The sequence below is a fragment of the Histoplasma capsulatum genome, genomic scaffold (genome assembly GCF_000149585.1).
Source record: "Histoplasma capsulatum NAm1 scaffold_6 genomic scaffold, whole genome shotgun sequence".
NCBI lineage: Eukaryota > Fungi > Ascomycota > Eurotiomycetes > Onygenales > Ajellomycetaceae > Histoplasma > Histoplasma mississippiense.
This window is the reverse complement of record NW_001813977.1, coordinates 924027-936637: the sequence shown is the minus strand read 5'-3', so window position 1 is coordinate 936637 and position 12611 is coordinate 924027. Positions and strand designations below refer to the sequence as shown.

Here is a 12611-nt window from a genome sequence, read left to right as displayed (position 1 = left end):
TTGTGTGTGCCATTTCTTTGATATGTATCATCCATCACTGACAATTTGAATGGGGAAATCCCACCATTCGCCATTCATTACTCCCCCTCAACACAAAGAGACCTGGTTTCGGCAGGGATGAAGTGCTCTAAGCAGCCAACCACCTTGTTATCCAGCATCCGCATACGGAGTACATTTGTCCAGTTAGCCTGTGTGCCCTTGACTCTACCAACAATTGGAAATCCCTGGACAGGCCCTACGTTGAAAAATAAGCTGTGCCGCTTGTTCAACAGCTACACCTACAATACCAGACCTGTTTGGGCACAGGGCATGGGTATTCATCCTTCATTATTACTCCAAATTGCTTGTCCGCCTTGCCGCCCTCTGTGACCAAGGAGTACGTTGTACCGATCGGGGCTCTGCAGGTTTAACAAACGAGACGCGATCCCTAGGAAGGATCGCCAACGGCGTGAAAGAAAGAAAAGAACGTACGATCCCAACCGTCGGACATAAAACTTCACACCACTTTTCTTTATGTTTTATTCTGGGTCATTGGAAGTTTTGCATGTTCATCATAACACGTCCAGAACGGCTCTTTATTCCGCATGGGGAGCCAAGGCAAGACCCCAGCCAAGACAAAGAAAGTTTAAAATTCTTCCAAGTTGTCTCTTGCAAGACCTTTCTGGGGTAAATTGCGTCTAAATCGTCTTCGCCAGTATCGATTTATGCAGAGTATAGCGCATACACATTGACCATCCATTCTCCTAAATTTGATAACAACACCTACTACAATAGCCGGGATCGTCATCTGTCCACACAAGGTCTTTGGATGGTTTTGTAATCCCGGCTTCAACCTCTCTTTCAGTCATTCTCCAACTATTCTATTTATGAGATTAACGCTAACCCGATCCCTTCCCGCTACAGCTTACCTACTTCAACAGATTGATACACCCAACTCAACTACGGCCATTCTCTCATTCTATCTATGAGATCGGCCCCGGCAAAATCTTTCCCAGGTGCCGCTAGCTACCCAGATCAGCTGCTTCCATTTCCCTCGTGGTCATTCTGCAGTTACCCCTCCCCTAACTTTTAGCAAACTGAGCAATCAAGCCTTCATTGCCTGTATCCGTTTGGCGCGCATCATCGATGAGATGATATATTTTCACATAGTAATTACAATTTTACCATGAATCGAAAACCACATTGGCAACAATGCTAGACCTCTCTGTTTACGATGGATGTTATTTTCTTCCAGGGGCCCCCAATGAGTGTCCTGTACTATCTTATCCATCTTGTGTAAACCTCTAATACAAATACTCAGAGATTTCACCAAGGATGCTATCGCTGGCTCATATGCTGTATTGCCACCTCCATTGCGACTTATCATCCTTGATGAAGTGATCAAGCCAAGCCAAGACTCTCATTTTCCTCTCTATTTGGGTCTCTCCTTAAGGAAAGCGCTCAAATGGTGGGTTTTTTCAGTTGCGAAGCGGGCATCAGGATAACGCCGTATCTGAATGACTACGGGTTCATTCCGGCGAGGAAATGGTTGACAAGCGAGCATTGTTCGGGCAAGTTGAAGAGAGACTCGGTGGTGGAGCTTATCACTTGGTTCATCGTCGCTTGCTCAATGGAGTTTGAATCCGTTGCAGCCTTGTGAAAAATCCACCCACCGTCCATGAGTGTCCGTAAGACTCTGTCAATGTACTGATAGAAGGTCTAGTATGCGACCAGATTTGATCGAAACATTTGTCCACGTTGACCTTAGCCTGATTGAAAGCAAGCGACGCACTGAAGGCTGAAAATGCGAGAAGACTTTTTAGTCACGTCTTGTCTTGAGATCGTGGGATTTACCTAACCGAATCTAGACACCTAAGTCATGATTGCACAATGGGAGACTGCATACGAGCAAGCAATCAGAAGCGGGAAAAAAAAAAAAAAAAAAAAAAAAAAAAAAAAAAAAAAAAAAAACCTTTCCCCTTGGGTCTTGTTTTCTTTATCTCTCAAAATGACATGTCAACTATATGTGTGGTTCAATATTGTCAAAGCGGGCTGGATTACCTGGTCAGGATGTGCTTGATGCACGTTCCATCCCTTCCCCGGACTTCTAAGCGACGTTCCTATTCATTCAAAGTAAAACAATGGATTTCCTACACGAGACAAAGGAAACCCAAGAAAAAATTTTTAAAATTTATCGATGAAACTTTTTCCCCCTTCAAAACAAAAACAAACAAAGACTCTCAATAATGAGGATATACGGCATACATCGTGCAGGACCAACCAAGCAACTGTTGGTGATGAAAACAAGGCAATGTTCTTGGCCGAACCGTTACTCCATCGGAGTCTTTGCGGCCTGGACTGATGACCCAGAGATCCATGTGGTCGAAGCCATTTGCTGATCATTGATTTGATTAAGACTTGGTAAAGGGATATTCCACAACATGGTTGATATTGCCTGCTGCTACTGGAAACTGAGGAATGAGCCAAGCCAAACATTGAAAACGGTGCGAGGGGCGTTATTGATGCTCCGGTCGAGATGCAAATAAGTATCATATCTGAATAAGATCAACCACACCGTGGCTGGATGGCCTCAGGTGAGTTTAGCAATTGTCGACGGGTTAAATCTGGAAATGAGTTCTCTGAGATTTAACCGCGGGCCCTTTTTGATTTTATCGATAGGCTTGACTGAATGGCATCTTAAAAAGGGAAATTGACAGGGTCCCTGATGAAGGGCAGTCTGACACGGGCCCATTCAGCGGAGGACATTAAGAATTGGAATTTTAGGAATGAAGAGGAAGGGGTATTTTTCCACCCATATAATTTTGCCTTGTCCTAAATGACACTGACGGAATTGGAAACAATCAGGATCTTCAGGGTTGTGAATAAGCACAGCTATACGCCATTTCAAACTATGCCCGCAAAATCTGTCAGTTAAATGGGTGGTATGATAGAAGGGACAAGTAAAAAGCGACTACCACAACTAAGACAATCAACAAATATGGGGATATTCCGCTCTGCTCACCTCCTCATCGGTTTGGCAAATGAGTACCCGAGGCCCTTTTGCAGTGCACTGTCGGCTCTCCATCTTTTGTGAAACATCTGTCACTGCACACCCATCCGCGAGTCCCTTACTGTTCTCTTCCGGGCCAATTGCAAAGCCCAAACACCTACACTTCTCTACCACCTTTTCCCGCAAAAGGGCGCTCTTCTCACCAATCCCACCGGCAAAGACGAGGGCATCAACGTGACCATCGAGCTTCACAACGTAGTTTCCGATGAAGCCGACGATGCGGTCGACGAATATTTGAAAGGCGAGTCGGTGTTTGTTCGTTGCGGGCGTTTCAGTGGCTATTTGAGAGAAGTTGGTGGTTCCCGCAAGACTCTTCCACCCACATTCTTTGTTAAGGATTCGTTCAGCCTGATCCGACGGAGAACAGAGTTAGCTTCCCACGTCTGGTGAAGCGAGGACAGGGGCCAAGGCCATGAGCCAGCGGTTTTATCTCCATGATCTGGTGTCAGTATAATGGAGAGGGAGGAACGGCTTATCTGAGGTTAACGGCGTACGGGTAGGCATACTGTGCTAATGTGCATATCTTTCGTGCTCTCAGGGCTCAATTTGCCTGCTTCGGATGTATAATGAAAAACAAGGCTGTGGATGTTGTCAGCAACATTAATTAAAGGCAGGCTATCATTAGGATAATTTATACCTCGGGTCAATGTCTCCGCTTCTCGTTGCCCCTGGAAGCCCGGCCAAAGGTGTCAATCCCATCCTAATCAACAAACTTGTTAGTCGACAATGAGCCAGGGCCGAAAGCACGGCTATCAGGTTGATATACATTCATGTGGATGAGACACATACGATGTATCAATCGATTTTCCAGCCCGAATAGCGCAAACGGACGCACCGCTACCCAGATGAAGCGCCACGATATTTGTCGACTCAATCGGCTGTTTTAGGAACTCTGCAACCGATCGTGTGATGAACGAGTAGCTAATGCCATGGAATCCGTACTTGCGTAGCCAGTTCTTTTTGGCATTTTCAGGACTGATAGGGTAAGTCTTGACGTAGTCCGGCATTGACTGGTGGAAGGTGGAGTCAAAATATGCCACCGTTTTCGCCATTGGGATTTCATTGAGACAGATGTCAATTATATCCAGTGCGACAGTATTGTGCCTGTTTGATTTCCCATGGTTAGCATGGCCATTTCTCTTGAATATGGACAAGTCAGTAGAGGTAGGTTAAATCTATCCATTTATCTCCTCAGACATACAACGGCGCAAGGTCCTTCAATGCCTGCAAATAATTATATGCACCCGCCGTTAAAACAGCTTCCTTTTCGAAGTCACCTCCATGCACGACTCGATGGCATATATATGCGAAGTCATCCTTACTGGCAACCCCTTGCAGGTCAGGGTCGTTCAAGAAGTGGTGCAGAAGGTACTTGAACGCCTCTTGAGGGCTTGAGATGCGTCCCTGGATCTCCTCTTTCTTCTCCTTGTTAAGTCCTTGAGAATGTTTGAAAATGCATGGAGGTGTGCTAATTCCTGCGACCTGCGCCCAGGCGAGTTTTATCGGCGATCTCTCAGCTTTGTAGATGGAGACTTTGACGGATGAGGACCCAGCATTTATCGAGAGGATTGATTGAGCCATAATTGAGGTCGTAATGCACGAAACATGAATCTATGTAATGGCCACACTAAACTCATGGAGAATCACCATTTATCCAGTTTCATTGCTAATTTACACTCTTATCCCGATGCCCCAGGTGATTTTTTGATTTTATTCCCACATATTTCATTCTTATCCGACTGCCTGGTTAAAGCTATGACATACACGAACCGGTTTTTGGGAGCCAACCCCCAGTGACGTAGCCAGCATGGCTTTTTTATCAACGACGCAAATGTATACCCAGAAACCAGGATAAATAAAAACTGTCGGTGTTCAAACGAGCGTGGGAATTGCTCATTAATTTCGATGTGTCCTACGTCCAGAAATAGTTACAATTAATCTATACGGAGATATCAATACGGCCTCCTTGATCCGTCTAATATAGTTCCGTTGCTGCAATTTCTATATTTTCCTCTGGACAATTCTGGAAAACAAATAGAAAAATATGCCTGGGGAAATCATCGATAAACCCAATCCAAAACCGCTTCCGTCTCACCTACCTGAGGTAATAGACCAACTGGCCGTTCAGCTAGCAAGAACATCGCTAGACCAGAATGTCATTGATTCTCTGCAGAGATTCCAGCGTGCGGCGAACTATATTGCTGCCGGTAAGCTCCTTATACATTCTTTTGGTATGATCTTTTCATATTAGGTGCTGATATCCCGATATAGCTATGATATTCCTGCAGGACAATGCATGCTTAAAGCGAGAGTTGAAATTTGACGATATTAAACCGAGATTACTGGGTTCGTTTTTGATTCATGCTCTTTTGCAAGCAATTATACTCTGGCTTACAAATACATGAAAAGGCCATTGGGGAACCTGCCCAGGGTTGACCTTTGTCTATTCCCACCTGAATTACTTGATTTGCAAACATGACCTTGACATGATATATGTCGTGGGGCCGGGTCATGGCGCACCAGGAATCCTAGCTGCGCTCTGGATGGAAGGTTCTCTCGAGAAATTCTATCCAGGATATAGTCGAGACACGAAAGGCCTTACGAAGCTGATCACTACGTTCAGTACCACGGGTGGATTTCCAAGGTTGGGGATATCTCTCTCTCTCTCTGAAAATTCCCTGATGCCGTTTGATATTGTGCGGCGATGTTGACATTTCCGACAGTCATATCAACGCCGAAACTCCAGGTGCAATCCACGAAGGCGGCGAATTGGGATATGCTCTATCCGTTTCGTTTGGGGCGGTCATGGACAAGCCGGATTTGATAGTCACATGCATTATCGGTGATGGCGAAGCAGAATCTGGGCCGACAGCAGCGTCAGTAAAATGGCTTATGACCCCAGATGAAGACGAGAAACTGATTTTACCCTGAAAGGTCCTGGCACGGATTCAAATATATTGACCCTGCAGAATCGGGGGCGGTGCTGCCCATTCTCCACCTCAATGGATTTAAAATCAGTGAACGAACCATATTCGGTTGTATGGATGATCGCGAACTCATCGCTTTGTTCGTGGGATACGGTTATCAACCACGAATCATCGACGATTTGGAACATGTTGACATCGATTTTCATGGAGCACTAGAATGGGCGTTGGAGGAAATCCGCAAAATACAACAGGCTGCTCGCTCCGGAAACCCGATTATGAAACCGCGTTGGCCTGTTTTGATTTTGCGAACTCCTAAGGTTAGTGCCCAAATGGCAATGCGCTATGTCTTGTTGATGTTAACGTATATGGTTCAGGGATGGACTGGTCCAAAACAAATTCGTGGTCAAATTATCGAAGGTTCTTTCAAAGCTCATCAAGTCCCTCTTCCTGGGGTCAAAAAGGACAAGGAAGAATTGAATGTGCTAAACGAATGGTTGTCGTCGTACAAACCACATGAGCTTTTTACAGAAGGCGGTGATGTGATAGATGACATTAAGGCTATCATCCCTCGAAATGACTTGAAAAAGTTAGGGCAGCGAAGTGATGTTTATGAATCGTACAGGACACTCAAACTGCGGGACTGGAAGGGATTCCATATCGAGAAGGGCAAGCAGGAGAGCTCTATGGAGATTATCGCCGAGTTCATTGACCAAGTTTTCGTCGATAACCCTCACTCTGTTAGGCTGTTTTCCCCAGATGAGCTAGAGAGTAATAAACTTGGTGGCGCACTAGCACACACGGGAAGAAATTTCCAATGGGACCAGTTTGCTAATGCACAGGGTGGTCGCGTAATTGAAGTATTGAGCGAACATATGTGCCAGGGGTTTTTGCAAGGGTATACATTGACAGGTCGAGTGGGCATTTTCCCTTCATATGAGAGTTTCCTCGGCATTATACATACAATGATGGTTCAATTTTCCAAGTTCACCAAAATGGTAAGGCTCAATGTCTTCCTATTATAAATCCAGATATACGTTGCGGACATGCCTCTGATTATTTGTACAGGGCAGAGAGACCGTGTGGCGCCGTGATATTGCCAGTATCAATTACATCGAGACAAGCACATGGACTCGACAAGAGCACAATGGATTCTCGCATCAAAATCCATCGTTCATTTCAGCAGTGTTGAATCTGAAACCAAACGCAGCCCGCGTTTATTTACCACCGGACGCAAACACATTCCTTTCCACGTTAAACCATTGCTTGAAGTCCAAGAACTATATCAATCTCATGGTTGGGTCCAAGCAGCCCACGCCTGTATTTTTAGGTCCAGATGAAGCTGAATGCCACTGTCGCGCGGGCGGTTCGGTGTGGAAATTCGCATCTACCGATGAAGGAAAAGACCCGGATGTGGTGCTTGTTGGCGTCGGTACAGAACTCACATTCGAAGTCGTCCGGGCAGCCGCCCTACTCAGGGAACGGGTTCCAGAATTGCGCGTGCGTGTAGTTAATATCACGGATTTAATGATTCTTAGCAGGGAGACCAGTCACCCGCATGCCCTGTCAGACGAAGCATTCGACGCTCTCTTCACCAGCGAACGTACGATCCATTTCAATTATCATGGGTATGAGACTGAATTGAGGGGACTTCTCTTTGGAAGGTCGCAGATGGAACGGGTTACAATTGCATCATACATGGAAGAAGGAAGTACCACGACACCATTTGATATGATGCTGATCAACCGAGTTTCTCGATTCCATGTTGCACAGGCTGCAGTTCGTGGTGGTGCCATCAGGAACGAAGATGTTATGATAAGGAGATGCGAGCTGCTTTCTGAGTTTGACCATAATATGAATGAGACGAGGAAGTATATATTGCAGCATCATAAGGGTAAGTTTACCCCCGTACCATTTTTGAACGATCAGGCTCTGGATTAGAGCGAAGTAGCTAATACACCGGTAGACCCTGACGATATGTATGACACGCCAAAATTTTCTTGATAGGAAATAGATCACAGAAGAGACTTCGTTGAAGCAGTTGGAGGGAACACCTGGATAGTGTTGAGGGCTGTGCAAACCAAGGGTACTTTGAGATTCATAACGGCATTGCTGAAGATACCAAAAATGTTTCGTAAATAAGCTGAATAGGCATATCGTTCTGTAATTATGCTTTAGGCCATTGACTATCCAAAATCATGAAATGCAATCGACTTTTCATGCGTTGTCTAAGCTTCCAGGGCGAGCAGAGTCACGGGATGGCGCTATACTGGAAACAACAGCGTACTAACTGTATATGGCAACGCCCATCCGCTAAGCGAGTTGCCGAGCCTCTGATCCCACACCACGAAAAATGCAGCGATGTCGATAGAAACGGCAGCGCGCCAGTACTTTTCTACCCACGCTGACGACCGCCAACCGATCGACTCTCCTTCTTCCTACCGACTAAGGAAAGACAGCAGCAGCAACAGCTTTCCCCAGAACTCCCGTTGCCTGCAATCATGGCTGCTCTCAACAAGATCGCGCCCAACAGCCCTTCCCGGCAAAATCCTTCCGAGCTCGAGACCTCCCTCGCAGGTGCTCTCTCAGATCTGGAGACCAACACCCCCGATCTGAAGGCCGCCCTCAGGCCTTTGCAGTTTGTCTCTGCTCGTGAGGTAAGGAATTGAGTGCGAGTTTTGCTATTGATTTCCTGGAGAGATTTTGTTTGGTGTTTGAATTGTGGGAGGCGTGTGAGATACATTGGGCCATTTTTCGCAAAGAAGATTTGAGAGGAAAGGATGGTGAATACTAGGGCTCTGTGGAGATTGGATATTGTTTGCACAGAAGAGAAGGGACACCAGCTGGGTGGATATAACAATTTCGACACGGATATGCGCTGAACCACAACTTGAAATCTTGAATTTCATCTACTGATATGTATGCCCCGAACAATATAGATCGAAGTCGGTCACGGAAAGAAGGCTATTGTCATCTTTGTCCCAGTCCCTCTTCTCCAAGGCTTCCACAAGGTCCAGCAACGGTATGCCGATACCCAATCTCATGTCCAATAAAACGAAAACGAATGTCCTTATCCAAACAATCTACAAAGACCCAAAGCTGAAACCCACTAACCCAATTTCTGCAATAAAACAGTCTCACCCGTGAGCTCGAGAAAAAGTTTTCTGATCGCCATGTCCTAATCCTCGCTTCCCGTCGCATCCTGCCGCGCCCCAAGCGCTCCGCCCGCTCCCGCACTTCCCAGACCCAGAAGCGGCCCCGATCCCGCACTCTCACCGCTGTCCACGAGGCAATCCTCACCGACATTGTCTACCCTGTTGAGATCGTCGGCAAGCGTCTGCGAACAAAGGAGGACGGCACGAAAGTTCTCAAGGTCATCCTGCACGAGAAGGAGCGAGGTGGTGTTGACCACCGCCTGGACGCATATGGCGAGGTTTACCGGAGATTGACTGGCCGTGGTGTCAAATTCGATTTCCCTCAAAGCAGTGCTACAGAGTTTTAGAGGACTGAGAGTAGAAAGAAAATAAAATGTTAAAAGCAAATTTTCTTCTTTTCATTTCTCGTACTTGGTTCTATAAACGGAATGTAACTGCGGGTAAAAAAGGTCCGGGGAACAAGGTCGCGGTGGAGCGTTGGGCCCTATTTGTTGCCCGCTTCCTTCTTTTTCTCCGGTCATGGAGAAAGGAATGGGGGCAATGAAATAAAAATAATAGGTTCGGAAATTTTGTCCTTTTGTTTTTTGAATGGGAAACGAAGCGATGGGGTTTCCGCAATCTTAGCAAATTTTTATGTTATGTTTTTTATTGTTCTCTTTTGTTCCTTCTATATTTCATGTTTTTAATCTGCCTCTCATATCATATCTCTCTCCGCGTGTTTGTCTGCATAAATGAGCTTCTTTAACTGTACGGAAAATACATTGACGAATCCTGAGGAATTTGAGGAAAAGACATGAATGGAAAGGAGGTGTTCCTGTCCTTGCTACAAATTTCCGTACCTTCGCTCTTGTTTGATAATATTGCTACTGCGGTAGGGCGAAGGGCTTGCGGCGTGGAATAGAGGGTAAAAGGGGGTAACAAATATAAATATGGCCTTGTAGGGCTGGTAAATCCTCGCGAGACAGGTACTCGTACCGCACGCAAAAAATAGAAGATAACCAACGTAACCCACCAACCCCCAGACACCCCCCTATTATATCCAAGGAAAATCCCATTTTTTGACCACAATAATGTAGAAAATCTACCACCAAAATCAGCATCTATTTGATAAGCAAGAGTTTATTGCACAAAAGTTATCATTTCCTTTCAAGCAAGGGAAGTTAGATACTAGTACTAGTACCTATCTGTCAGAGATAAATTGGTAGTTAAATTCCCTTCTAGATAGATAGATAATGAGAGCTCTAGTTCTAATGCAGCTAAAGCCCCCCTCAGAGCCTCTCTGAGCTGAGGGGGATACACTGACGTGTCTTAAGACACCCCCCTAGAAAACAGGCTTAAGCAGGCTGGTATACACTAAGATCAGGCATGGACCTGATGAGCCTTCTGTGGAGGTATGGGGGAGCATGTATCCAGTCCTAGTGGGCACATCTCCTCCTGCGAAGAGATTCTATCTATCTGGAAAAGCAAAAACTGTAAGCAATCTGGATAACCAGAGCTCTAGTCAACATCTTATCACTATTCTATCGCGTAATTAAATCGAACCTTATTCGGTTTCATAGAAGTATAAATATCTTTTATTAATGACATTTTGATTTATTAAAATAGAGACATGTCTTAAAGTGGAGAAGTGTCTGAATAGGTGATGTGTCTGAGAAAGTGATAGATTATGTTAGTATGAACGGATGACCTAAGAGAGGGCAGTTATATATTCTCCGTAGTAAGTCTCGAGTAAAGGTAGAATGTAGAAAGGTTAGAAATAGGAAAGCCAAAGGCGGTCTGCGAACTTGAAATTTATCTGAAACCAAACGCAGCTAACCGCGATTCTCATATCCACCTCGCGTAATCCTACCAATCCCCAGCACCATCCAATAGGCCAGTTCTCTCTTCACCATCTCCGCCTCCTGCTGTCTCCTCGTATCAGGTCTAATAGCGAGTTCCTCTGCACCCCCTTCGGCCTCCCACTCCACCCGTACAAACACCGGAATCTCAATGACATCCTCATCGTCTTCAATTCCAGTTTCATCATCCTCACCACCTTCCCCACCTCCTGGAAGTGACCCTGGCACAACCTCCATCGCCACAGTCGTCCAGTTCCTTCCCTTGTCCCATATCTTTCCTGCTTCAGCGACTTTATCCAGTCCTGATCTGGAAGAACGCGGGTCTTGCGCTCCTGATGATGCCAACGCTTCGTCCCAGACGTCACTGTTAGCACCTACTTCAAACTGCGGGCAGAGCATCGTGACTTTGGAGGCGACGTGGCCTGGTGTTACTGATGGCGTAGCTAGGGTGACACGTATGGAATCAAACATGTGGTTTTTGAGGGTTATGAGGAATTGGACAGGCCTACGGGGCTCGAGGGCGTCGAGGTTTATCGGGGGAGAGCTGGCCGGGAATGGAGGCAAAGGCCGCATGGTAATAAGTGGAATGTAGCTCAGGGCTATCAAACGGATCCGGAAGCGGGTTGATTGTGGTTTAAATTCAGGTTTGACGAGGATGTGCTTGCACGCTTTGCAGCGTTTTGATCTCTTAGTTCGAAGGAGGATAGGGAGGGGACGGAGTTCATCGACGAATTTTGTAGAGGGAGGTTGGGAGACTTTTTGCTCCACAGAAGCAAGGCCATCCCAGCCACAGTCCGAGGATGCCATTTTTCGAATGATTGCTAGTTCGGTGTTGGGGTCAGGTATATGAAGCCCTTCTGCTGGCGTGAGGGCCTCGCGCATGAGTGGTGGTTTTGACTGAGGCTTCTTGCTGGCAGCACCATGGAGATTGCCGATTCCTGTAGTGTAGAGAGACATTATGCGATTTAATGCACTGGGTGAAGAATAGAAACCTCCTAATTCAGGTCCAATCAAGGGATCAGTAGGAGAGGCGGATGTTTCCGTTAACTGGGTTCTGTAAAACGATTTTAGAGCAGAGAAACGGGACTCCAGGTCTACCGTTACTGGCCTTTCCTCTGAGAAAGGAGCCCTAGCTGACTTTTCATCCTGAGAAGCAGGAGTTGTCAAGTCGTCCGGAGAGATGGGATTTGCCAACGGAGATTTAACTTCAGAGGAGGTACGGCTCTGGCTATTCTTTATTGAAGTAAGCTGAGCACGAATGTTGGTTGGCTTATCGAATTTGATTCCAATATCAAGCGTTGTCCACATGCAGTATCCGCATGAGAGTACCCAAGGTCCGTTCTGGGCTCCATTGTCGGCGCTCCCAAGAGTTGTAACGGATAGGGGTGAGGTACATATTGGACAGTTAAAGCAATTGCGCGCACACCTGTATATCTTTCCTTAGTTTCAAGTTCACTTTGCATTTATTTTCCTGGCTCGAAGGGATTCGTACCTGTTCCCTTCGCTCTTTACCATACTGCTTGGTGTTTCAAACAGCAATTTGGGCAGTACCAGCACACTATTTCTTCCGTTATGCATCTTGGACATTTATCTGATGCAATCCTCGCAGTACAATAGATGTTCAGGGGGGTAAAGAAAGTAATTC

General features: G+C 46.1%; 4 protein-coding genes across 4 annotated transcripts; 2 read left to right on the top strand and 2 right to left on the bottom strand.

The window, feature by feature from the left end:
• Positions 1 to 2811: 2811 nt before the first annotated feature.
• Positions 2812 to 4630, bottom strand: HCAG_06615 (conserved hypothetical protein; the record flags this gene model as incomplete). The annotated part of the gene is made up of 6 exons (XM_001538960.1): positions 2812 to 2871; positions 3002 to 3397; positions 3556 to 3628; positions 3687 to 3749; positions 3839 to 4153; positions 4251 to 4630. 6 exons carry the CDS (start codon positions 4628 to 4630, stop codon positions 2812 to 2814), a joined length of 1287 nt encoding a protein of 428 aa, XP_001539010.1.
• A 463-nt stretch (positions 4631 to 5093) lies between these two features.
• Positions 5094 to 7977, top strand: HCAG_06614 (predicted protein; the record flags this gene model as incomplete). Its single annotated transcript, XM_001538959.1, has 8 exons — positions 5094 to 5256; positions 5321 to 5395; positions 5459 to 5693; positions 5773 to 5925; positions 5984 to 6293; positions 6351 to 6971; positions 7042 to 7867; positions 7940 to 7977. The coding sequence occupies 8 exons, from the start codon at positions 5094 to 5096 to the stop codon at positions 7975 to 7977; spliced, it is 2421 nt and encodes an 806-aa protein (XP_001539009.1).
• A 497-nt stretch (positions 7978 to 8474) lies between these two features.
• On the top strand, positions 8475 to 9475 carry HCAG_06613 (40S ribosomal protein S7; the record flags this gene model as incomplete). The annotated part of the gene is made up of 3 exons (XM_001538958.1): positions 8475 to 8630; positions 8913 to 8995; positions 9109 to 9475. 3 exons carry the CDS (start codon positions 8475 to 8477, stop codon positions 9473 to 9475), a joined length of 606 nt encoding a protein of 201 aa, XP_001539008.1.
• A 1267-nt stretch (positions 9476 to 10742) lies between these two features.
• HCAG_06612 (predicted protein) lies at positions 10743 to 12553 on the bottom strand (the record flags this gene model as incomplete). The annotated part of the gene is made up of 3 exons (XM_001538957.1): positions 10743 to 10759; positions 10945 to 12392; positions 12459 to 12553. The coding sequence occupies 3 exons, from the start codon at positions 12551 to 12553 to the stop codon at positions 10743 to 10745; spliced, it is 1560 nt and encodes a 519-aa protein (XP_001539007.1).
• Between the last annotated feature and the right edge of the window lie 58 nt (positions 12554 to 12611).